The following is a 24,844-nucleotide window of genomic DNA, read 5'->3' as shown; positions in this document are numbered from 1 at the left end:
GAAAGCTGCAACACACACGCAAAGGCCCGGCTAGCTCAGTCGGTAGAGCATGAGACTCTTAATCTCAGGGTCGTGGGTTCGAGCCCCACGTTGGGCGAATATATTTTTTTCTTTTTCTATTACAAATACCAATATTTTTTATAAAACAAAAAGATAAATAAATACATAACTGGCGAAAATATAACGTAACATTTTCATCTTAAACGTGTTATCAATTATTTTAATAGACTTCCTACATAGAGTGATTCATGAGCTATTATACCCTTTGTATTTAAATAAAATAAATGTATATAACTAATCTAAAATGCATATGATCTATCTGTTTAGAGGAATGTTTTTTGTTTAAAAAAAAGAAACATAAAATGTAAAAAAAGTTAGTACTATCATTCTAGATTGTACTTCTTAGCAGAGCGTGGTTTCGATCCACGGACCTCTGGGTTATGGGCCCAGCACGCTTCCACTGCGCCACTCTGCTCTTGTGGTACTTCTTTCTCATTTTACAATTCCATCTTCATATTAATTTTATTTAAAAAAAATATTTTTTTATTATATTTTAATAATAGTATAGAGAGCTTAAAATTTAATTTTCTCTGTTATTATACAGTAAAAAATTATCAGAATTACAATAATTATAAAAAATAACTTAAGTGAATGTAAAAAAAAAAAAGGTATTTCTGTTAACTAGGACAATTTCGAGTAAAGCATGTGTAGATTCAGCAAAATAAAGCGCAGTTGCGTTTACGCTAACTGACCCACATTCACTACAATTTGCAATCTTGCGAATAATTTTACGAATTATGCTTTTATGAATTATGCGGAACGAGTTCTTTAAAAAAAAAAGACGTTTCATTACGAAATGCGTATAATTACGTTTACAATCTGATCAATAAATTAGAGTTATCGTATTTATTTAACTTAAACAACATATTAACATTTGCTGACTAATATTATTTAAATGTGGTAAGGGGACCTGCTAAAAGGTATTCATATGTAGAGTATTTTTATGTGAATCCAATTAATTTATTATAAATTTTATACACATTTGAGCATCAATAGAAAACTTAATTTTAAATCTAATTCCACTATATAATACATACATGTGAATATATATTAATGAAAATTTAATACTCAATTTATTTCTTTACCTTGAAAAAGGTCATGTCCAAATTTTTACGAAACATATAGCGAAAAAATTCCCAGTCAGCACTCAACAATATCATACGTTCGTTGCGATGACCTCAAATAGAATTTACGCGACATGGAATCCCTATAAAAATGAAATTCGATTGAACGAGCCTCAATCGAAGTTTCTAAATCATGAAGAAAACAACAATGAAGTTCAACACGTGCCTCTTGTTCGCTTTGGTGGGTGTCACTTTAATCCACGCCGGACCAGCACGCAAGGCCATTGAGAAGAAATCACTGGCAGAAGATACGAAGATAGAGACCACCAAGGAAGATCTGAAAATTGAAGAAAATAATGAACAGAAGGGTAGGACGAAGAAATCTGCATTCTGTCTTCAAATAGATCCAGCATCGCCGCAGGTTGCTTTGAGCGATAATATTGTTCAGAATATTCCACTGACGGTGCAGGCTCAGTCCGTTCCTCAGCCATGCCAAGCTCTGAACTTCATTCAACCTGCTCCTCAAAATTTACCTCAGGCGAGTATAGTCGTTCCTCAACAAATGGTTCAGCCAACTTTCCAATCTCTACCTCAGGTAGTCCTTCCTCAGCCAATGATCCAACCGATTCACACTGTACAAATTGTTCAACCTTCTTCTCAACCGTGTTCTGCAAGCCAGTCTATCCAACAGTCTGAAGTCCCCCAGACAGTTCCAAAGCCAGAACCAACTCCATCACCTGAAACAGAAGTTGAAACTGTCACAGAGAAGTCAAAACCTATGCGTATTGAGAAGTATCCACAACCTTTACCAGCACCCCAAAAATCTTACACTGTGTTGCCTTATGTCCCTACATATCAAGAACAGTTGATGTTTATCTCTGAACCTGAACATGCCACTTATGTTCAACTTCCTTACACTCATCTCCATGGACCACTGACTGAGTGTACTTGTCAGAACATTGAACCAATGGCTATGAACATGATGTCAATGCCTATCATGCCCTATACATCAATGTTTCAACATAGATCATCTTTAATGATGCCTCATATTTATGGAAGTGTAAGTAGTAAATAGCAAACAATGAAATGATTGTTTAATATGATAATTAATATGTGTTAATTGATTAAAGGATGTAAAAATAGCACCACAAGGTAAAACAAGAACTGTTATCAACATGAATGTTCCACCTTATGGTTACAATCGTCATCTTCACGGAGCTCTAACCTTTAGAGGAATGCAACATATGCATCCAGAGGCTTCTCTAGCAAGGAAACACGATCTTCTTGGCAGTCCAGTTGCTTCTGAGATGCATGATATGCTACAGATCAATAAAACACCCCGTGAAGCTGATTCCAGTCATTTATCACCAGAAACGGAAGCAGAGACCAAACAGGAAGAAGGCAAAGCTATGTTGATCGACGGTCGACGCAATGCAAGAAGTAGCAAGGAGGATACAAAAAAGCAGGAAAAGCAAATAATTAGAACTTAAAACATTTATACAAGATGTAACCAATTCATTGTATTTTTTATTTTTATATCTTTCGAATCTTCAATCTACATGTGTGAAGGTATATAATTAATAAAATGGACTTTTAAAATCGGAAAATTTTTGTCCTTATACCTTTGTAGACAATTATCTATTTTTATTTAAATATTTGAACAGTAAACTAATGAAGAAGTTTTGGTACAAACATTTTTGCATGTAGTGTTTAGGTAAATAAAGTCATCTCTAGGTATAATGACTAAGTCCTTTGAAGAGGATTTTTGCAAATATTTCTGTAATACTGATGTGCTTAGCTGCATCCATGAACACTTGCATAAAGTAGCATTTTTTGTACTTTTTCTTCCATTTGGATCTAATTTCAAACAAAAGATCATTATGAATTATATACCAGCTTAGTTATATACATAATGTAAATTTGTTATTTCATATTACCAATAAGCTTAAAATTTTCTTCTAAGATATCATTATTAATATTGAACCACCTTATAATATCTTCCTTGGTCATAGAATTTACTTGTTTTAAGATATGTTCAATATTCTTCATAGGATCAAAAGGAGATACAATCTTATTTAAAACTGATTTATTTATAGACCAGTCACTACTTTCATCTCCTTTACACTTACAACAAGTGCAAGTATCTGGATGGTCAGCTCCTCTACATTGTTTATCGTAATAGGGAACTAAAACAGTTCTTGATCAAATCGTTTCTCATTAAAGAAAACAAATAACAGTTATTTGATTACCCTCGCATTTGAAGCAATAACAACATTTACAGTCTCTTGCATGATCTGTGCCTAGTGTTGTAGAAGTGAAGGTTACAGCCGACTAAAACAAAGTAGTTTTTAATAAATTTATCATAAAAAATAATTATCGGAAAATCATACATGTTGCAATTTAAATTCAGTTGCAATCGAATATGTATATTTATAATATTTTCTAATAGAACGTCTTGTTGGAGGAATAGTCCTTGGTGGTTGTGAGGAAAGATGATAGGGAACATCATGATAGTCTTTTTTGCAATAATCTTCTTCATATCTTGCAAAATGCCACCAAAGATCCACTTTATATGGTCTGACATCTATATTTTTCTGGTCCAACACTTGAGATATCAACATTCGTTTAACTATCTATAAATGATTATGACATATAAATTGTTCTGTCCATTACATATTTTTGCAAGTACCTTTGCAGCTTGATGACCAATGCAATTGCCAAATACCCTTAACTGTCTCAACAAAGGAGTTTTTTTCAGCGTGTATAAGATATTCACAATCCCATCATCAGTGATTTTATTATGTGAAATATCGAGAAACAGAAGTTTTGAAAAAGGAATAGCATAACTCAAACTCCTAAAGATAACTACAATTAAAAGAAATACTTATTCTTGGAAAAAAACTTTTCTGTAGTTAAATAAATACCTTGCACCATGATCAGTTATGATATTCTTACATAAAATTAGGGTTTTTAAGACTGGTCTCTTTGTCAACCATGCAGAGATATGATCAATACCATGATCACCGATATTGTTACAGCCTAAATCCAACAAATGCAATGAATCATTGTATTTTGCATTGGACATCATGATTTCAATATTATGGCAACTAAAGTTGTATTTTTGTAAGTGTAATGCTCTCAGGGTAGTATTATACTGTAAACAAAATATTGATTAAAATAAAAAAATTTAAGAAAACTAGAAATATCAAATTACTTTAAGCATATGACCAATGACATCTGCAAAATGAGCAGAATCAAAATAATACATGCACCCCGGATTTGGTCCACTGATGTCTAAACTTTTTAAAGTTTCATTAGAGACTTCTTGGTCCGAGCTCAAAACCATCATGAAATATATTAAATCAGAAGCTGTCTGATTTACATCTGCAATATTTAAACTGCACATATGTTTATTTTCTAATAAAAAGAGTGCTACATTTTTTGTATTCTGTAAGAATTAATTAATTGAATTTTGATTAATAAATTAGAATTGTTAAATATTCATATATTTATTTATTTACATAAAAAATATCTTTTACCTGGTCAACAAATTTATTTGCTCTCAAATTAAGATTTCTAAGTTCTAATTTCTTTGCACATTCAAGCATGTAATCAATTCCATAGTTGGCGATATTATTATTTTGAACATCCAGTTCTTGAATATTTTTATATAACTGATAATAAGAATTGTGTTCAGAATACATATATTACTAATAATTCTTTTTTTAAAAGATATTTAACCTTACAAGAAGATGATCAAGCAAATTTATGAAACCAGTATCTGAGATATTATTGCTGGCCAAATTAAGATGAATGATATCTTGATTTTCCTTCAAAAAAATTAATAAAATCGGGATGTCTATGTCTTGAAGATGTCTTCTATAATTGTGTAGAAAATATGAAATTTAATTAGATAATTAGGAAAAATTAAAATGATAATTTCTATTTTTACTAACCCAAGTTTCTCATATACAAGAGATCCACGCATATCAAGTATTTTCTCTGTACTGCAAATTGTTTTGCAGAAGCATTTGAAGAAACATAATGAGATTTGATGAAAATAAGGAGGTTTTACACTCTCCAATACATTAAATACATTAACTTTTCCACAATCTGTGCACGAAAGTGGACACTGATATTTATTGAATTTCATGATTCAATTCTAACACCTCTTAATTTTTCAGAGAAAAGTTTCTTAAAAATTACGTTTACATATATATAGTAATGATGGTAGTTGAAATGTTTATACTTCAGGTAAAGCCATTCATTGTGTTCCTATTTGTAAAAAATTTTGCAACAAGTCATCAACACATTATAATTCGTAAAAAATGACAGATGATTTTTTTCTCAAGAAAAAGAATGAATTAGAAATTGTTCCACTAGATGAAATGTTCAGGGGTAAATATAAAAATATACAATATTCTTTGAGCTCAGTATCCATATCAAGATAAAACATAACAATTACGATATGGACATTTATTTTATAATTAGCATATTGTGAAATGGACCAAATTTCTTTTGAGCAAAACGTTGACCTATTACCATTATCACAAAGTGACAAATGGTTAATTTCTGCTCGTATACTCGATATGGTTACGTTAACGAATACAGACACTGGTCTTGCCTTTTTCAAATTTCGCAAAAGGGCTCTGACCTTCGAAGAATACTTGTCATATTTAAAAGTCTTGGCGGAATCTAAAAACTTAAACTTTGAAGAAATGAAATATAAAATGCAGATATGCGGGAAGCCCAAAAAAGCTACTTAATTACGTCTACGAATACTAAATACAGCTTTATTCTTTAACAATAGTTTACAGTATTGAAATTTACACACATCATCTGTAAAATTAAGTTTGTCTGGATTATTATCTTGTAATGAATTGATTTGTTGAAAATCTCTTATAAAAAACAATATTTTTATCTTGATATTTGATTTTTCTCGTTGCTTCATTTTGCATGAAACTTTCGAACTCAAAAAGCAATGTCTTGTTTGATACATGAAACCCATTTGAAAATTATCATGTGTCAATACAATCATCGTATCCCACAGTGAACGTTCGAAGAATTATTTAGAACACAGAGCAAACTACTTTTGAGTTGAAAGATTGTCCTCTATGCACGTTCAACAATAAGTTATTTTATCGATTTATTTATTTCTGACAAATAAAATGAATACAATAAAATGGCCAAAAATAAATAAGTTTTACAATACTTTCTAATATCGTTTAATTACAAGGCACGTGAATCACTATAAGATCACAATATAATAAGAATCACCATATCTTTTCGATAATATCCGCTGGTCTTTTTTACAGCGAAATAATCTATACAATTACAAATATGACTCTTTCGTGCCTCTTACAGTATCAAAAATAAATTAATATAAGGAAAAACAACTGAGGAACGTTTAACGATAATATATGATAAAATCAAATATATAAAATTATTTCAATGATTCTCATTTCAACCGATAAATAACATAGAACAGTTATGTCCTTCGATAAGCAGGCGTTAAAATACTTCTTTCTTGTTATTTTTCATTCTCTTCGCGGAAAAGTATATTATACATTCTGCTGTATCCATTTTAAAGCAGTTCTAATGTTGCCAAGCGTTACTCTACCAAGGAAACTAGCGATTAATTGATATTCCGGCATGGTACGTCTTCCACAAGATTTTGTGGAAAATGATTTATGATAAGAATTCTGTTTTCTGTCTTCCTGGACATTCTCATTTTCCAGTACTTCTGGTAGTTGTAACATGGAATTTCGCCCTTCGCAAAGTACTTTTGTTGTTAAGCACAGAAGCCATTGCATAATCTACAAAAAATATAAAATGTAATAGTGTTTATATAAATTTAAAAATTAATTTAGGAATGTAAAAATAATACTTCATTAGTTGATGGCAATTTCCATTCGCCCCTAAACCAAGCGCTTGGTGCCCATAAGTGCAATTGTACTATGGTTGCTGCAGTTTCCGTGTCGAGTCTCTGAAATACAAATATCGCTAAAAATATCGTATATATACCTCAAAAGTAACACGACTCAAACAGATTTTTCAGGAAAAGTGAGAAAATATATAGAAGCTTACAAAAATATTGTATTATATATAAATATTAAACTATATAACATTATTCAGCTAAACGCGGACTTTAAGAAACAATGAGTAAATATTATTTTGTAATCTTTTTTCCATGGTTTTGATATTTATTTAACACAGAACTGAATTATTTCGAGTAGTGACACACTTCTAAAATACATATGTAATATATTCAGTTATAGATACCTTATACAAGCTCCTCGACAATAAATTCTTAATGAGTGCAGAAATAATAGTTGGCATATGGTTAGGCAGAGGTTGCAGATCCGTCTCTTTATAATTGTGATTTTTAAGAGAAGTCCCTTCCTTGTCGCTATGGAACGGATTTTTCATACCAAATATTTCATATGCTATGGTCCCAACTGTCCAAAGATCAGCTTTTGTGTAATTGATACTGGTAAATGGACCAGGTTCTGCTGTAATTACTTCTGGCGCCATTAGAGCTGCATTCCCGCCTTTGTCGATATCATGAGTGTTGTAAGGCAGGTACAATCCATGACGTTTATCCGCCAGGCAACATCCAAAGTCTGTGATTACCAAAGATGGACAATTCTCTGCTTCTTCTGACAAGTCTAACAAAATATTATCACTCTTCAGGTCACTGCAATTTTAAGAACAAAAATAGTATATATGAAACATGATATGACCTAAAACATAATAGAACGACATTCTGATCGAACAAACGATATTAGTTTACCGGTGTGCAATGCCATGTACATTCAAATGAGTTATACCCTCCAGTAATTGAGCCAGCAGTAGTATTGATTCCCTCATATTCAAGTTGTGATTGCTCAAATATTGTTTCAACGTAGTGTCATATCTGCAATTGAAAAAAAAGGAACAGTTGAGTTATCTGAGATTCTAATTCGATAAAAATTATGTAACATTTTAATTTTGAGAATTATGTGAGAGAGAATCGAAAAGTTATTTCTTGCGGTATCAGAAACCTTTTCATTAGCAGAAATAAGCTCATGTTTCTTCCAGATCCCTGAGGGTTGATACGTGCGGGTAATGCATCCGGATACATTCTCAAAGAACCAGGTAACACTGGTACTCTATCAGCAAAAACATAATACATCGCTACGACATTTGGATGCGGAGGGAGCTTTGTTTTCCTCTCGACCATTTTCATTTCCCAGTCAGCTAATTCCTCGTTTTGTAAATATCTTCTGGCTGGTACGGTTTCCCGATACATGGACCTCAGAATAGACAACGCATTCGATTCGGTATCATAATTGAACATCATTTTTAACGCCAATGGAAATGAAGTTATATCTTTTGTTTTATCGTCAATGTTTATCTGGTTTTCAGTACTTGGAGAATCGTTAAATCTTGCCGAGTAAACAACCGCAGAGCATCCTTTCGCGATTGCAGGGCCAATTATAAAATCTTTTAAACTAAGAACTTTCTCTTCGTTTTTGATTGTTTTGTAATTTTTGTCATTTTGTGGTGTGTTCCATTGCAATTTTGATACAGATTCCTGTAAATATTTTTAATATGTAAAGTCTTTCTTATGCTTCCTTCATCAAATGAACATAAAAATAAACTGTTATTTACCCGAATTTCCCAGCAGACTCCTTCCAATTCATCTTCTTTTGTTAATATTCCAGTACCAGATGCCAATGACACACCAACCAAAGCAAAAAAAGGAGCTGAGTCTCCACCAAAGACCAATCTACTAGCAGCTCTTCTACGCAAGTCAGCAGCTAAACTATTAGTGACTCGCTTCAAGATGTTATCTACAAAGATTCGTCGAGCATGGGTCCCCAAGTAACCAAGGTGTTTTCCTGTGCTGGACACATTGCTATTACCCTGGGGCAACCAGCCCTGGGACTTGCCTATTTTAAAATGGACAAAAGTAAAGCTTTAACATTATATATATACATTCCAAAATTTTGATATTTCATCTATTTTATCTATACAATCTAATCCCATAATGACACATTCTTTTGTACTATAATACAATTTGCCAAAATTTTCTTTTTCTAATTCATGTTCTTTTTTAGGATACAAATCTAGTTCATATCTTCCTATCGAATTTACCTAAGTTAATCCATAGTTAGTCAATATAAAAATTTTGTATACGATAGAGACAATCATAGAAAATAAATAATTATTTGGGAAATTCAACAGCCAATCATTGTAAGTCAGTCTTCCATAAAAAATAATTTAAGTCTTATAAATGTCTTTATAGCACCAAAACTTTTAATTAACAGTTATAATAACTAAATCAGAAAATGTATTATGATGATTAAATCGAACTATGGATTGAAAGTTCCTACAACGACAGGATATAAATGAAAATCTGACTTACACCGATTGACTTCTAAATTATCCATTTATTTATTTACACAGAAAAATTTTCTAAAAGGCTCTAGTATGTGGATAAGTTTTAAACCTTCCTGAGGTCATGTGTATGCTCAGAAGCAACAATAATTCTATATAGATGGAACAATACCACTACCCAAAAGATGGCAGAATATTATTGAACAGAATAGTAAATATTTGGTTTAATTATATTATTGCAAGATATTAAAATACAGTTTATAGCTCATACTAGGAAGTATTTAAGACTTATCCGTCAAACCAATATATGTATATGATGGTTAAATAACCTCAAAACTGGAAATATACTGAAACGTAATTAACATAACTTCTAATATGAAATACAATATACATATACAAAGATACCTGAATTATCAAAAAAATATGTTGAATTAATCAACAGTTTCTGTTTTGGTTACTAATTGTGTCAAGGTCCTTCGACAACAGTCGACCATCCTGCAGGAACAAATTTCTCGAAGGAACTCACCTACTTGCACAACGTGTATCTTGTCGTGATAGTTCCTTTGATGGAAATTAGAGTAGAAGCACTCGGTATTTCTGAATGAATGCAGTAGAGCCCGACCATTTTGTACGAAACGATGGACTGCTGTCCGAATCGACATCTCTCCACGCTTTTGGGCCGAGAGAGCCCAGTGGGCTAACCCCCAAGAAAAATAAACCTTCGCCACCGAAGGCAGACTCGTTGTTATTAATTTAATCGTTTTTTAAAGATTCTCGATTAATTGCGTAGACAAGAATTGAACAATTTCAGTAAAATCACCCCTTTCCCCTTCCGCTATCGCTTTCGCACTGCGCTGTCGAGCTCTATCGGAGTGTCACGGAACACGTAATTACGGAATCGTGAACAGCCATATGTCATGAGAAAGAGAATAAATTAAAATAAAAATAAAAGATAAATGTTGAGAAGGAATTTAATATATTTGTAATTTTTATATGTAAATGCAGAAATATTTGCAGTCTAGCAATAATCTGTATATTTATCTAGTAAATATAGAATTTTTAGGTACACTTAAATATTTGGAAAAATATTTGTTGTCTAATAGTAATCGATACGTTTATTTTTAAGATAAACTGTATTTGAAGAACGTTATGCGATTTATATAGTTATCTAATTTTAGATCTGATAACGTGCGCAAGGAATGCATTAAATATGTTCACTATGTGCATGGTACAAGTTCAATTTAGAATTATTCACACTTCAATTTTATCTAAGTCAATAATACAATTGTATTTCCTCCAATAGGAAAATTAAATTGCGATTGAATAACGGTGAACTTGATAAACTGCCTTGATTATGTTTATTTCATATAGTCAATTATGTACATTTTTAGTTTAACTAATTAATGACATTAATGGATATATACTCTCTTCAGAATTAACCCTGTAATAACACTATACAGGAAATATCCGTGAAATTAATTACGATTAATTTTGATTTTCAGTGGTAATGATATCTATAAGCCCTGCCATAATTGTATACCGCTCTACTATCAATTGGATTGCAAGTGAAAAGAGCATCTCCACGAGTCCCATCTGGGCAAGTACACACCGCGATATGGCGCCTGGGTGTGCAAGTAGCTGATGGTCCACACTCTTTCCCAGTGCAAGGATTTTGGCAAGAGTAGTTAATGCACGCCTTATTATCCGGACATTCGCTGTCAGTAAAGCATTCTCCACGTTGACAACTAGTCAGAGCGTTTCCTATATATCCTGAGGGACACGTGCATATTGGTCTTTCCTTTCCAGTGTTGTCATGGCCAGGAGTACAAATTGCATTGGTTCCACAAGGATTAGGTTCGCACAGATCTCCTACGGATATTGATAAATTTAATCATGTATCAATTCATATACATTTGCTAAACTTGCTTCAATAAATTTGCGATTTATATATATTTGTTTCAAAAAGTTGAAGTAAACCTTGAAGAGTCCGTGAGTTCGAATATTTTTAGTTTGGTAGTGGAGGTCTGAGATATTAATCTTGATTTTTTGGAACACTCTGTACGCGATTAAGTTTACTTACGTGCTTCGAATAATCTACAGCTAACAAAAGGATTGCCAGTCATGTGTTTTGGGCAACTACAAACTGGAGTTATGCCTCGCACACTGCAATCTGCGTTCACACCACATACTCCGTCACAAGGGTTCACGCATCTCTGATTTAGACAAGCTGGTTTGTTGCCTGAACACTCCGAGTGCGTGGTACATTCCGGACGGCAGGCTACGAACGCATTTCCCAACCAGTTCTACAAGTTAATATTCTGATCGTATACTTTCATTGTTGCCGAAGAAGACGAACAATTTTGCAAAAAAACTAGCGTTACAGATGGCAAAAATTCTAATTGTAAATATAAATCTTTCTTAACTTTCGTTATACATTGATCATTGGATAGAAAATAATCTGAAATTTTTCGAACAACAATACTTACGGTTGGACAACTACACGTGGCTTGATGATTAATAACGTGACATTCCGCATTCTCACCGCATTGGCATGGATTTTCACATCTGAAATTAGACGAGCAGGCAAGATGATTCGGACATTCACTGTCACTTTCACATTCGTGGCGGCAACCAGTTAAAGGAGATCCTCTATAACCAGGAAGGCAACTGCAAACAGGAACCTCATTCACTACCTCGCATTTGGTATTAGCTCCGCAAGGACTCGGCTTGCAGGCAGCCTCTAAAAAAGTTTCATTAATATTTAATTTCACTCTTGTCTCAAAGGATATTCTGTTTCATGTATAACAAATACTGGGTGACGCAAAAGTAGGATTAATCTAAAATTTAAAACTTCTACAAAACAATTACTAACCGAAATTCTCGAAAAAAATATTTTTTACACTACAGTCGCTTGTAGACATACAAGTTTTCCATCAATATTAATTTCTTTTTAAATCTTTAAACTTAGATTTCATAACTTTTGTGATGTTTATGTAGGAGTATAGTTTTATATGCATAGAAATATATACGAAAGTATTACTTACGAGGGTCAGCTACACGGCAAGAGGTGAAAGGATCTCCCGTGTGTCCCGTAGGACAATAACACGTTGGAATGTGATTTTTGGTTTTGCATAACGCGTTCACGCCACACAGACCATCACAGGCATCTATACATCTGTTATTAGTACATACTCTGCTTTCAATGCAATCCTCATTAACTAGAAATTAAGTACATAATTAAAAATCTTTTTCGATACACTTAAACATTCAAATCTTTTATATAGACGCTCACTTAAACATTCCACCCTGGTACAGCGGGAAAGAGGGTCCCCCATGTGCAAATTCATACAAGAACAAACTGGTCTGCCTTCGCTAACAGTACATCTTGCGTTAACTCCACAAGTATACGTTTCACAGCCTAAAAAATATTACGATAGATAATGTATAGATTGATAGCGAAACAATCTATAAATTATTTGACTTAACTTACCAATATTGTCAGGTGACAATATCCTGGAGTGATAATATGCACCATTAGTGATTGCAAATAGCGAAAGAAGTAAAACTGCGGTCTGCAAGTATTCCATTTTTTTAGTAGCCTGAAAAAGACATTTTCATTAAATTTTCAAAACTATGATGGATTCATTTAATTCATAGGTATAGTTAAAAAAATATTACCTTGAACGAAGAGTAACCGTGTTTGAAGATCGAACCAGCTGAAGTAACAGGTTCTCAGCGAATGTGGAGATGAGCGTGAGTCTGAATACAAGGAAAACCCCACCTCCTACAACCTTCAATCCCAGTTTGAATTTTGCCCACGCGTGCCCCTGACGATCCTTCGATGGATCTCGCCTACGCTGAATCACTTCCAATGTAAATTACTCCAGAAGATCATCTTTTTCTTCAAGTAAGCAAAGAAATACTCCGAAAACGGTTATTCAACATAATCGGAAGCTATTTACTTTGCTAATTAACGAGGTGGAAGAAAAACAATCAGCAATGACTTCATCTTTATCCTAATAAAAATGACATATTTCCTTTTTATTTTTATTGGTACATGATATATCTCATTACAAAATTTTCTTCTAATCAAATATAAATATATCGATCGTATAAATTAATAAATAACATCCTAACAAATCGCGGTAGAGTTCGATGCTTCAATTACATAATAAATCAACTATTCTTTTTTTAATAGATCGACTTTCACTGGTCGGAATGTAGACCCGATGACGGGATAAATATATTTGAAAAAAGCACCGTGTTACAGATTAAATACAGAGAGCGTGAGTAATCGCACTGCAAGTCTACTGTTCGATGGACAATCATCCTTTCGCGCCAAAAATGGACCTGCCAGTGTCGATGGTTCCACGTGCACATTACGATCATCGACGCAAAGGTCGTTATATGCGCAATGGTTTTCAAAAATCAGATAAAGAAATCGAACTCTCAAAAATCGTCGAATTAAAAATCACTCGTAACTTATAAAACTATATTATGCAAACAAGGAAAGACTATAAACATATCTGCCCAATTATGATACCTGCAAGAAAATTAGTTAGATACCAAAATTCTCTTAATAATGATCGTAATAGATTCTCAAAATGATGAAGACAATGATTAATATTTTGCCTTATTTGTTTGGCTGATTTATTACAATAATTTAAATAACTTAATAATAAACTTGTATATCATAGACAAATAGCTTATATCGTCTTTCGTCCTAGGAACAAACATTTGCGACATTCATTGCTAAATTTAAGAAACTGTGTGCACGATTATAAATGTGATATATGAGTTTAAAAAAAGAAAAACAATTTATTATAGATGTCTGCGCGAAAAATTGTAATTGAAACGATATGGTTTCCTAGAGTATATTCGTAAATAAAAACTCGAGACTAATCTATTCGATGACCTATTGTACAAATGCAAAAAAAAGCTTCCAGCATACCATTCGATTTAGTCTGCGTTTCATTTTACATTATAAAAATTTTCGAACGCAATTTAGGAAACCACCCTCATAGTTTCCAACTATGAGACGAAATTACACAATAATGACTTATAGTAGGTAACCGTAGTCGTGTGTTCCCGATTACTTTCTTGTCTGGTTTTTAATCTGCTTCGGAATATTCTTTAAAAATTCTTCGTATGCTGCATCTATGTCGTCGTCCTCCGACATCCATGGTTCTTCACCTTCATATCCCTGTTCCGATATGCTGTAAAAGTATTCATACGGTAAGGGACAAAAGTATTCATACAGTCGGAATGTAGAAATAAAATGAACAATATTTTCTATATTACTAAATATATTCAAATATTACCAATAATGCCAATATTTATGTATATTTATTATACAACTTACAATTTATTATATAATTCAATTATATTATAATATACAATTGCATATATTTGAACATATTTAATTATGTAGAAAATATAGATCTTTTTATTTCTATATTCCAACTGTAGGAATACTTGTGTCTTTCACTGTATATATAAGGTGACTGTGAATCTGTATGTATGCGTGCGTATTGAAACAAAACTTGAATTATAGGTAGCTACAAGTCACATAACTAAATTAAGAGTATTAGATTGTAATTAATTCATCACGGTAAATTAATACACCATGGAATATATAAAAAGATTAGAATTAACTCTATAACAGAAGAAACAGTATGTCAGAGTTACAAGATTAAACAATCACTTTAGCGACCTAACTAGAGAACTGTATGCAGTAAATTTACCTAGAAAATTACACAATACTACTAAAGAAAATATGTATATAACACTTGATTAATTATATGTACATACATGTGGTCCTCGATGTTCATTGTGCTATCGGAAACTTCTTCTAAGAATTTATTTTCCTCCGGGGTTAATAACTTGCCGTCAGGACCATATAAAACTGGTTCATCGATGGCCTGGTTGGGATCTAATGGCTCTATTGATTCCACTGTCGTAGAATTATCAGAACTCTGACCCCAGTTTCCGTTTCTCAATTCGTGGACACTATGTACCATATGTCCTATGTGTGAATCCACTCTACCTTCTGTTACAATTTCCGTTAGAGCCCGCATCATGTTCTCCATTTCTTTGCGTCGACTTTCAACTTTATCCTTTTCTAAAGTTTGTCCTGCCAACTGTAAACCATATTGGAAAAATTAACACAATGAATTCAAGAAAATTCTTGGATCCTAGGTTTCTGAACGTAAGAAATATTTCACATATTATATACCTTAAGAGCTTGACAGATGTTCTTGACAGAATTCGGCGCGGGCTTTTTTAATATAATAATAATAAACTGAATTAATAAGTTTCCTAAAGTAAACGCAGAAGCGTGATCCATTTGAGTAACCAATTCAGCTAGAAGTAATATCAACCCGTGACAATTCTTCTGTTCTTCCTCTGTGTGATTCTCCTTTTGTTGCCAGTTAGAAGCTTGACTGTCTGTTTCACTTTTACACCTATTGCCAACTTGCACTTATTAAATCGAAGATTTAAATACTTCATTAGCATTTAATAACTCACAAAGTATACAAAGTCCATCTGAAAGACGTCTGTTCTATGGGAGTCAAACTATTGTCCAAAGAGGCGCAAAGTCGAGCACCACTGTACCGGAAATTACCCTCATTTATAGACTAGAAATAATTTCATGCATCAATACAACTTTTTTTCAATTAATAGAAAAAGAACAAGGGTATACCTGTTGAATTATTATCTTTATAATTTCTTGAAATTGACTAGGAATTCCTAAATAAGGCCTAAGATTATTTATGAGCGGCGGCACGATCAAAGTGAAATGCCCTGGATTTAATATCAACGAATGTATAACACTCATTAAATTCTGTGTTATGTTTGCAAATTCAATTATATAATTATCATCTTCTATATTCGAGTCCTGTTAACAAAAAATAAATAAATTAAAATAAACTAATTATTTAACTTCTATTAAATTTCATAATATATTTTCAAAGTATGAACCTGATGTTTGTCTCTGTAGTCTCCTGAACCATCATCAAATTGACCATAATCTTGCATATTTGATTGTTGTTCCTGCTGTTGCTGTTGTGAAAGGTTATCAAACTGTTGAACTTGCTCTGCTTGCTGATAATGTTGAGAAGCATCATAATTATACGCAGGATTTTGCTGCATTTGTGCTTGGAGAGGTATTTCACGTGCCATTTGTAGCCTATCTTGAACTGAGTGTTTATGTATATATATCTGTTGTTGATGACGCTGTACCATCAAACAAATACAAACATTTTTCACAGTTATTCCAATCAAATAACCAATGTAACCAATAGAAAATAAGCACTACCTGCTTAACAGGATATGACTTTGGAACAAATTCAGCTGCATGAACGGACAATGTAGAGTTCTGGATAATATCATCGAAAGACTTATCCAATTTGCCCTGTTCCATGCTTCTTGATTCTACTGATCCTACAGTTAAAAAGCCACAACCGTAAAGCAATAAAATACAAAGAAATCCAGCATAAATAGCACGGCAGCTTTGAAGAAGTCTTCTCATAAATCATAGCAACCTGTTTGCATTCCAGATGTAGCATGATGCGGTCTTCTTAATATGGGGATATCCTGTGGGCTGGAAGTCCACGGACCCCTACCACGACCACGTCCGGTTCCACGTCGTTCCACGTCCCCGTCTCCACTTCCATCACCTCCCAAAGGATTCATGCTTTCCCTGACTAAGATTTTCTTGATTATGTGATCACTTTGAGGTTATGTTAAATGACGGCGATGACACCGGTGGGGAACCGTCACCCGTAGTAAGATTCGAAACGCACACTTGGTGGTCGTACGTATTTTACCACATAAGTTCAGTAATTCCGCTGAGTCCGTTAGGTCCGTTATTCACAATAAAACGCGTGCCGCCTCATAAACAGAACATCAAAAGTCGGCCTCGCAAATTTGTCCACAGCAAATCCCCCTTGTAATCGACTACGATCGATGGTAAACGCGAGAAGTTAGTTAATATCTCACCATCCGCTCTTCAAATTGGAACTATGCACTAACCAAACGTGAGGATTAAAATATGAAAAAAAAGAAAGAAGTGTAATTTAATAAAAAGAAAAATCTTTGTACTCCTTTTATATATAATTTCTTATCTTTAATAAAATTCGAGTTATATTTAGTCTCATTAATTAATTAAGAAGATTTAATAGTAAGAAATTATCCATATACCAGCTTTTATTTACTTGTCTTTGATTAATGATTTAAATTCGTTATCTGTAAAAGGTCACTTTTGGTGTAGAATATCTTTTAACAATATTTAAAGAATAAATCGTGTAATAGGTTTGACAAGTAACAATCACACGAAAAAGTAGCGAAATTCGCCCTAAATAATTCTTCGAATTTGATAGTAAAAAGGAGGAATTATTTTTAGTGTCGTTAATTAATTAATCAATTTGATAAAATAAAATTATGAATATCGAATATAATGAGTGCCATCCTTTGGATATTTTACATACTTTATTATATCATATAGATTTTGTGTTTCTGGCAATTTTAAATTTACTGTAAATGTATAAAAGTACGCAGTCTACTTTATGCAAATTTAAATTTTTATGAACATGAAAAAGGAAATAGAACCTTAGAAGAGATTTGTTTTACTCGCCGAATATTACAACAAATATTCTACTTTGGATATTTTATATATTTTTTGTTATTATTTTATATGCGTTTTGTGCATGTTCGTAGTTTTAAATTTCCTATAAATGCATAAGAATCCACAATCTAGTTTATGCAAATTAAAATTTTTAGAAACACAACTAAAGAAGTAGAACCTAAGAAGAGATTTGTTCCCCTTCGTAAACATTATAACGAATGCCATGTTTCAAATATTTTATACATTTTTTTATATTTCTCATAAATGCATAAAAATACGTAGACATCTTTCAAAAAATCTCACATTTGGTATGCCACAGATATAGTTTAGAAAAAATGCACGTCTCGCTAGTTTTCCATTAGCCTCGGCGATCACTCGAAAGAGGCGCCTTCGACTAGCTCCCGAGTTATGAGGTTACGATCGTTGACACAGACGCAGATTGATATCGAAATGAACCTTCGTGGTCCTTGCTAATGATGTTGTCGAATACGAGAAATCGTCGCCGAGTTCTTTCATACGCGTTCGTCTCGTTGCATTTACTCGCTATTCGAGATTCACCAAGCTACGTGAAAAATCGCACGCGTGCCTATGATTCATAAAATATATTGTACTAGGTTTGACCGTTTCAGGTACGTGCGTATGCTTGCAACACGAATGTATATGATTTCCAATTGTTTCTTTCCTTTTTCAAAAACATGCAATTAATCTTATTGCAATGACACACTGGAATTTTCCATGCACCGAACGAAGTTTCCTATACAAATGAATAAATAACGATTTCTTTCATAAGTTTCAACTCTCTAAAAGATTTGAGTAATGACATATATAAGTTTGAGAAATATGGTAAAAAAATGAGTTGCATTCTGAACAATAATAAGTTTAAATTAATGTAACATATTATTTAACTGCTTCAAAATATAATGTGTAATTGCAGATTTAAAATTTCATAAAAATGAATTGAGTGTAGAGAAACTACAATTATATGATAGGATTCTTCAATGCAATGGATTTTTAATCTTGCATGATGAATGTATATTCTTTATAAAACAATTTGCACTTTATTAATTTTTTAAAGGGTCACATATAGTATCACGTGTACTTGGAGATGTTAGAAGTTGGCTTGAGGGTAGTTCGTGGACAGGATTGGAAGTGGGATGACCAAGATGGTGGAGAAGGTCATGCAGGAACAGTCGTAGAAATTGGCAAACCTCCCTCCTTTGGCAACTCTGCTTCCAGTCCAAATCCATCAGATAGGACACCAGATAAAACTGTTATTGTTCAATGGGACCATGGATCCAGGAGCAATTATAGAATTGGATACCAGGGAGCTTATGACCTTTTGGTATTCGATAATGCAGCCACAGGAGTTAAGCATGCAAATATCATATGTGATGGATGTAAAAGACATGGGATAATTGGTATTAGATGGAAGTGCATGCAATGTTGCGACTATGATTTATGTACTCAGTGCTACATGGCTGAAGTGCATGATCTGAGCCATTGTTTTGAAAGATATCAAACAGCCAACTCTGTGGGGTAAATTTTTTCAAGATTACATTATTATTTGATTAGATATACAAGACACCTTATAAACTTAATTATTTGATCTATAGAGTTCAATTGAATCCCAGAGAAGGCTGCACCAAGATTCCTTTAAAAGGAATATTTATAGGGGCCAAAGTTATTCGCGGTCCTGATTGGGAATGGGGAAATCAAGATGGAGGCAGAGGTATCACATATTTATGCTTATAACTACATTGTGAATGTTTATGCACTGTTAGGAAATTTGAAAGTGCAAAGATGCACAGTAACATGCAGGAATATGTAAAATATTCAAAGCATGATATTCATTATGATATTCAGTATCTAAACCAATTTTCTTCCTAGATTCCCTTTTTTTATTTATCTTTGCAAAAATATGAATTTGCATAAATATCCACATTTGTATAAATATGTATTCATAACATTGTAATAAGGAAATCTTAGATACATAATATATTTGGCATTTAGGAAAAACTGGCAGAGTCATGGATATACGTGGATGGGATAATGAAAGTAGTCGTTCAGTGGCCACTGTATCATGGTCGAAAGGCAGCACAAACGTTTACCGACTCGGATACAAGGGTTGCGTAGATTTATGTTACGTAGAGGAAGCTACGGCTGGCACATACTATAAGGAGCACCTCCCGCTCCTTGGGCAACCGATAATGACCGTACCTGACAACGGAGCTAACGTAACCCCGACAAAGAATGGTGTTCCTTTTGCTGTATCTAGTCCACGCCACTCAATTTTCAATGTTGGGGACAAAATAAAAGTATTGGTTGCAGTAGAAACGCTTAAAGAGATGCAAGAAGGTCACGGTGGTTGGAATCCACGCATGGCCGAGTATATAGGAAAGATCGGCAGAGTTCACCGTATCACAGATAAGGGAGATGTACGTGTACAATTTGAGGGATGCAACAACAGATGGACATTTCACCCGGGGGCATTAACAAAAGTCACCAGCAAAGACAGTTTTTCTTTAGGCGACATAGTTAGAGTGAAAACCGACTTATCCGCGGTTAAACTCTATCAACGAGGTCACGGAGAATGGATAGACGTGATGAAAAATGTAAGATTATTGATTTTCTAATAGTCACTAAAGTTTACAGTAAGAATATTTGTAGGCTCTGGGAAAAACCGGGAAAGTAATCAAAATATATTCTGACGGAGATTTAAGAGTAGCTTTAGATGGTCATACATGGACGTTCAATCCTTTAAGCGTCACATCCGTTCCTCCTGGAACTGAAACTGTTGCTCTACAGGATGAAGTGAATAGAAGTCGAGATTGGACAAGTACACTTCTATTAATCACAGATTATTTAAATATATGCATATGTATAAGTATTGTCAGTATATTATTGCTTATATAGCTGAAGGTGTGGACACAGAGGTTGAAAAATTATTAAGAGATGCAGCCAGAGGTGAGGCTGGAGTCTCTGCAGTTCAAGAATTTCTCAAAAAGTATCCTGGCAGAGTAGATGCGAGAGCTGGCGGCCCAGGTGGTGGTAAAAAGACCTGTCTGCAAGTGGCAGCTCATCAAGGGCAAAAGGATCTCTGTATTCTTCTCCTGGATGCTGGAGCTTCTTTACGAGCTGTAGACGAGGATGGAGACACGCCTCTTCACTATGCTGCTTTCGGGTTTGTTCTGAAATCCATTCAATTTAAAATAATCATATAAATTTCAAAATTATATTTTTAAGAGTTTTCTTGTTTCATATCATAGCAATCAACCGGAAATAATGGAGCTACTTCTATCACGTGGCGCAGCAATTAACGCTGTGAACAATGGGAAATGTAGCGCGCTGCATGTTGCCGTGAACAAACAACATGCTCAATGTGTTAAAGTATTATTACGTCACCATTGCGACGTTAATCTACAAGACTCGTACGGAGACACAGCATTGCACGATGCCATCGGGAAAGATGCTCTGGATATAATTGATGCTCTTTGTTCGTGCGATAGGGTGGATTTCACCTTGAGAAACAAACGAGGTTTCAATGTGTTACATCATGCTGCCTTGAAGGGTAATGCTCAGTAAGTATACTCGATTTTTCGGCAAGGAATCGTCTGGAGACTTAATCACAAAAGGTATACGTACATCCTTTGGTACAGTGCAACAGAAAGATTAGTGGCACGAGCAAGACATCTTGTAGATGTTAAAAAAGAAGATGGTTTTGCGGCATTGCATCTTGCAGCTTTGAATGGCCATAAAGACGTAGCCGCCATGCTTCTTTCTCCGACTGGTGGAAATGCGAAAGTAGATTTGCGGAACAATCGCCGACAGACCCCTTTGCATCTTGCCACTTCGCAAGGACATTGGGCTTTAGTGGAATTTCTTGTGCATCATAATGCTGACATTGCTAGCACGGATGCAGATGGAGATACGGTGCTACATATTGCTATAGTGAAGAGTCCTAATCAGAGTAACGTGGTTCCTACGCCTGAAAGTTGTCGGGATTCTCCCCTTATCTACGCGGTATGTTATGTTTTCTAGATTAATAATTATTAATAGGTTTCCCATTATCTATTTAAATTTAATAGATTATTAATTATTAATGAATATCTCACAATCCATTATTATTTGATTCTTTTTTTTCTAATTTTCTTCTTATTAGTTTCATTATTCGAATAATACTTACTGTAGATATGGCAAAATTTGGCTCGCCAAGGCGCGAAGACAGAACTCGCGTTAGCTTGTTTCCTAGTAAGTGTGGACAGAAGCTGTACACTACTGAAACATGTGAAAAACTCAAAGAACAAGACACCATTGGATCTTCTCGAAGCTGATTCCCAATTAGCCCCGCATACCGACTTGCTACGGTGTTATCAATACCAAAGTCAGAGTACTCAATTAGAGTAAGTAACTTGATGATTGATTATGAGATTGTATAACGTATATACAAATCTAATTTATTTTTATATGAACTTGTTGCAGAATAGAAAATACTCCTGCTTCTCAGCCTTCCATATATCAGATAGACACAGCGTTGCAATCGGAAGTAGTGCGTGGAACGAGAAAGTGTATTCCAGGTTCTGGTGATGCTTCTGAATGTCACAGTTGCTTAGGTATAGTGACAAACGCGATGAAAGATGGAAATAGATTTAATCCGGGCAGCAGTGTTGTTATCAACTGTGCACAATGTGGTCACGGAATTGCCAAAACGAAAGCTAATCAAGGTACTCTGTATAAATATTATCTTCAACTCATTAAGGATCAAGTAATACGCGTATATAGCTTATCGTTATATTATGTTAACATCAATTTCTTTAAATTTCATAAAATTGTAGAATTCAGGTAGAGGAAACACCATAATGCTAAAAAATAGATAATAAATAAATAAATTTAAAAAATAATAATGATATTATGTTCTATATTCCTATAAAAATTATTAATTTACTATTTTGTGATTTGTTATAGATGGCCAAGCAACGGGAGATATTTCTTTAACGAAACAGGAAGAGAATGTGAAAGATAATACATTAGATGAAAGGAAGAAGGAAGAGGATCATCAGGGTAAGGAAAGAGAGAAAGATAAGGATTTAGAACGTTTGCGTTATTTGGAAACAAGAGTGGCCGATCTGGAGGAAGCTAATATGTGTAGCATTTGCATGGAACGCCGTCGAAATGTCGCCTTCTTATGTGGTCATGGGGCCTGCGAGCATTGCGCTGCTCCTTTGAAAACGTGTCACATGTGTCGCAAAGTTATTACGAAAAAGATTAATTTATATTAGACAATCAAGTTGGAAATGTTTGTTCGCCCTCTAGACTATTTTGCTTCCTAATATTCGTACGTTAAATACGCGTTATTGGCATGTAAAATGAAATACTGAATTACAACTGCCAAAATATACAATATCCCCTTTTTTAAATAGAATATGTTTAATCAAGTCTCCATAACCGCACCAATGTTGTGCCATAAATAAAAATAAAATTTGGAAGTCATGTGGGTGAGTGTCACATTTACAATTTTTTCTTGTCGAATTTGTACTTATTTCCAACAAAATAATCACGTGCTTCTCTTTCTCGGATTACAAACGACACTTTGCCCGTTGTATCCCGTCCATTTTTTATCATTAGTTAAAAATAAGCATTTTGTAAAAACCTCCTTCTTCTGTACTATAAATATGGAATCAAACCATCATTGAGCATTCCAAAAAGTTCATAAAAATAGGATACATATCCTCTACACTTTTGATGAATATTTTGGGATTCTCTTTTTTTTTAATAATACATATTTGACTGAATAACAACACAATGCCATTAAGTATAATGGAGATTCATGTAAATGAACTTGCAAATTTTCATACATATCGTAAATACTTTTCCATAATATACAATGTATATTATTATTAATTGTAGAAAGTATGTACTGTTTCTATTATTTTGTATGTAATATTGATGTGACATTAGTAGTAGTATGAAAATTTAGTACACACTCACACACACACACACACACACACACACACACTATATATATATATATATATATATATATATATATATAAAAGTGAATATCAAAGGATATTGCTTCTAGCCAAAATTAATATAAAAAATTATACTTATTAATTTATAAAGTCCTTTTGTGATTATATGAATAATAAAATGAGAATAATAAAGATTAATTGATAAGGGTAGCTGTCCATTGTAAAACATGTGCCACTGATAGTACTGAATCGAACAAATCGTTTTATAGAATAGAAGTATATTGATAATATTTATACGAAAAAATACTCTCAAAGAGTGTGCGATACTATTGCTAAAGGTTGGCACATCACTAGTTCTGTTTAAACTATAGTGGTCCAAGCGCAGAACTCCTTAGATATATAACCATAAAAATATACCATTGTATCAATTATACATTTTACAGATTTCTTCAAAGAAACGACACAATTTCTATATTATCATTGCATTTTAGAAATTTAATTTGAGACTTTACAACTGACATAACATTTGTATTAATAATTCAATTTACTAAAAAAGAAAACAATAATTTTCCTTCTCTCTTTTTTTATAATAATAGTTGTATTGTCACGAAATCTGTGTTGCGCGTAACTACAATTCATTATATTATATAAACTATGATAGCGTAGCTTTTTAAGCGTCGATAATAAATTTCTACAGTTTTACGTGATTCAAGACATTATTTAAATAAACAATTTCAAAATGA

The 24,844-nt window shown here is 33.4% G+C and overlaps 6 protein-coding genes and 2 non-coding genes across 8 annotated transcripts; 3 read left to right on the top strand and 5 right to left on the bottom strand.

Moving 5' to 3' along the window:
- The first annotated feature begins 24 nt into the window (after nucleotides 1–24).
- Nucleotides 25–97, top strand: Trnak-cuu (transfer RNA lysine (anticodon CUU)). The gene has a single exon. It is a non-coding gene; the product is annotated as a tRNA-Lys (tRNA).
- Nucleotides 98–403: 306 nt separating this feature from the next.
- Trnam-cau (transfer RNA methionine (anticodon CAU)) lies at nucleotides 404–475 on the bottom strand. The gene has a single exon. It is a non-coding gene; the product is annotated as a tRNA-Met (tRNA).
- Nucleotides 476–1,108: 633 nt separating this feature from the next.
- On the top strand, nucleotides 1,109–2,731 carry LOC132914667 (uncharacterized). The gene is made up of 2 exons (XM_060973974.1): nucleotides 1,109–2,184; nucleotides 2,255–2,731. Exons 1-2 carry the CDS (start codon nucleotides 1,318–1,320, stop codon nucleotides 2,612–2,614), a joined length of 1,227 nt encoding a protein of 408 aa, XP_060829957.1. The 5' UTR covers nucleotides 1,109–1,317; the 3' UTR covers nucleotides 2,615–2,731.
- LOC132914661 (uncharacterized) lies at nucleotides 2,619–6,110 on the bottom strand. The gene is made up of 10 exons (XM_060973965.1): nucleotides 5,081–6,110; nucleotides 4,871–5,003; nucleotides 4,664–4,798; nucleotides 4,339–4,572; nucleotides 4,049–4,278; nucleotides 3,814–3,979; nucleotides 3,515–3,757; nucleotides 3,374–3,455; nucleotides 3,062–3,310; nucleotides 2,619–2,981 (listed from the first exon to the last, which is right to left on the bottom strand). Exons 1-10 carry the CDS (start codon nucleotides 5,275–5,277, stop codon nucleotides 2,773–2,775), a joined length of 1,878 nt encoding a protein of 625 aa, XP_060829948.1. The 5' UTR covers nucleotides 5,278–6,110; the 3' UTR covers nucleotides 2,619–2,772.
- Nucleotides 6,111–6,257: 147 nt separating this feature from the next.
- On the bottom strand, nucleotides 6,258–10,379 carry LOC132914662 (serine/threonine-protein kinase Pink1, mitochondrial). The gene is made up of 7 exons (XM_060973966.1): nucleotides 10,033–10,379; nucleotides 8,778–9,058; nucleotides 8,168–8,700; nucleotides 7,918–8,040; nucleotides 7,407–7,821; nucleotides 7,012–7,110; nucleotides 6,258–6,940 (listed from the first exon to the last, which is right to left on the bottom strand). The coding sequence occupies exons 1-7, from the start codon at nucleotides 10,166–10,168 to the stop codon at nucleotides 6,686–6,688; spliced, it is 1,842 nt and encodes a 613-aa protein (XP_060829949.1). The 5' UTR covers nucleotides 10,169–10,379; the 3' UTR covers nucleotides 6,258–6,685.
- Nucleotides 10,380–10,847: 468 nt separating this feature from the next.
- LOC132914666 (neurogenic locus notch homolog protein 1) lies at nucleotides 10,848–13,436 on the bottom strand. Its single transcript, XM_060973973.1, has 7 exons — nucleotides 13,185–13,436; nucleotides 12,997–13,105; nucleotides 12,799–12,924; nucleotides 12,551–12,724; nucleotides 11,993–12,246; nucleotides 11,587–11,809; nucleotides 10,848–11,375 (listed from the first exon to the last, which is right to left on the bottom strand). The coding sequence occupies exons 2-7, from the start codon at nucleotides 13,091–13,093 to the stop codon at nucleotides 11,005–11,007; spliced, it is 1,245 nt and encodes a 414-aa protein (XP_060829956.1). The 5' UTR covers nucleotides 13,094–13,105; nucleotides 13,185–13,436; the 3' UTR covers nucleotides 10,848–11,004.
- Nucleotides 13,437–13,516: 80 nt separating this feature from the next.
- LOC132914663 (uncharacterized) lies at nucleotides 13,517–17,529 on the bottom strand. Its single transcript, XM_060973967.1, has 8 exons — nucleotides 17,051–17,529; nucleotides 16,825–16,949; nucleotides 16,488–16,742; nucleotides 16,210–16,404; nucleotides 16,035–16,144; nucleotides 15,742–15,970; nucleotides 15,318–15,646; nucleotides 13,517–14,722 (listed from the first exon to the last, which is right to left on the bottom strand). The coding sequence occupies exons 1-8, from the start codon at nucleotides 17,199–17,201 to the stop codon at nucleotides 14,599–14,601; spliced, it is 1,518 nt and encodes a 505-aa protein (XP_060829950.1). The 5' UTR covers nucleotides 17,202–17,529; the 3' UTR covers nucleotides 13,517–14,598.
- Nucleotides 17,530–18,485: 956 nt separating this feature from the next.
- LOC132914656 (E3 ubiquitin-protein ligase MIB2) lies at nucleotides 18,486–24,844 on the top strand. The gene is made up of 11 exons (XM_060973954.1): nucleotides 18,486–18,761; nucleotides 19,208–19,668; nucleotides 19,746–19,861; nucleotides 20,143–20,744; nucleotides 20,800–20,968; nucleotides 21,046–21,313; nucleotides 21,399–21,710; nucleotides 21,789–22,152; nucleotides 22,321–22,532; nucleotides 22,612–22,853; nucleotides 23,095–24,844. Exons 2-11 carry the CDS (start codon nucleotides 19,238–19,240, stop codon nucleotides 23,406–23,408), a joined length of 3,030 nt encoding a protein of 1,009 aa, XP_060829937.1. The 5' UTR covers nucleotides 18,486–18,761; nucleotides 19,208–19,237; the 3' UTR covers nucleotides 23,409–24,844.

The sequence above is a fragment of the Bombus pascuorum genome, chromosome 15 (genome assembly GCF_905332965.1).
Source record: "Bombus pascuorum chromosome 15, iyBomPasc1.1, whole genome shotgun sequence".
Lineage (NCBI taxonomy): Eukaryota > Metazoa > Arthropoda > Insecta > Hymenoptera > Apidae > Bombus > Bombus pascuorum.
Note: the sequence above shows the minus strand (reverse complement) of the source record. Positions and strands in the feature narration are given on the sequence as shown.

Excerpts from the sequence above, each read along its gene's own strand:
- LOC132914662 (XM_060973966.1), bottom strand. The coding sequence starts at position 10,168 with ATGTCGATTCGGACAGCAGTCCATCGTTTCGTACAAAATGGTCGGGCT. Across the intron at positions 8,701-8,777 it reads GAGTCTGCTGGGAAATTCGG|GAATCTGTATCAAAATTGCA; the intron begins GTAAATAACAGT and ends AAATATTTACAG. Across the intron at positions 8,041-8,167 it reads TTATTTCTGCTAATGAAAAG|ATATGACACTACGTTGAAAC; the intron begins GTTTCTGATACC and ends TTTCAATTGCAG.
- LOC132914661 (XM_060973965.1), bottom strand. The coding sequence starts at position 5,277 with ATGAAATTCAATAAATATCAGTGTCCACTTTCGTGCACAGATTGTGGA. Across the intron at positions 3,758-3,813 it reads TTGGTCATCAAGCTGCAAAG|ATAGTTAAACGAATGTTGAT; the intron begins GTACTTGCAAAA and ends AATCATTTATAG. Across the intron at positions 3,311-3,373 it reads TTATTGCTTCAAATGCGAGG|TTCCCTATTACGATAAACAA; the intron begins GTAATCAAATAA and ends GAACTGTTTTAG.
- LOC132914663 (XM_060973967.1), bottom strand. The coding sequence starts at position 17,201 with ATGAATCCTTTGGGAGGTGATGGAAGTGGAGACGGGGACGTGGAACGA. Across the intron at positions 16,743-16,824 it reads AGTCATATCCTGTTAAGCAG|CGTCATCAACAACAGATATA; the intron begins GTAGTGCTTATT and ends TTGATGGTACAG. Across the intron at positions 16,145-16,209 it reads TAAAGATAATAATTCAACAG|TCTATAAATGAGGGTAATTT; the intron begins GTATACCCTTGT and ends AATTATTTCTAG.
- LOC132914667 (XM_060973974.1), top strand. The coding sequence starts at position 1,318 with ATGAAGAAAACAACAATGAAGTTCAACACGTGCCTCTTGTTCGCTTTG. Across the intron at positions 2,185-2,254 it reads TGCCTCATATTTATGGAAGT|GATGTAAAAATAGCACCACA; the intron begins GTAAGTAGTAAA and ends AATTGATTAAAG.
- LOC132914666 (XM_060973973.1), bottom strand. The coding sequence starts at position 13,093 with ATGGAATACTTGCAGACCGCAGTTTTACTTCTTTCGCTATTTGCAATC. Across the intron at positions 12,247-12,550 it reads TTGCCGTGTAGCTGACCCTC|AGGCTGCCTGCAAGCCGAGT; the intron begins GTAAGTAATACT and ends AAACTTTTTTAG. Across the intron at positions 11,810-11,992 it reads CCACGTGTAGTTGTCCAACC|AACTGGTTGGGAAATGCGTT; the intron begins GTAAGTATTGTT and ends ATTAACTTGTAG.
- LOC132914656 (XM_060973954.1), top strand. The coding sequence starts at position 19,238 with ATGTTAGAAGTTGGCTTGAGGGTAGTTCGTGGACAGGATTGGAAGTGG. Across the intron at positions 20,969-21,045 it reads TAGAAGTCGAGATTGGACAA|CTGAAGGTGTGGACACAGAG; the intron begins GTACACTTCTAT and ends TTGCTTATATAG. Across the intron at positions 22,533-22,611 it reads AGTCAGAGTACTCAATTAGA|AATAGAAAATACTCCTGCTT; the intron begins GTAAGTAACTTG and ends AACTTGTTGCAG.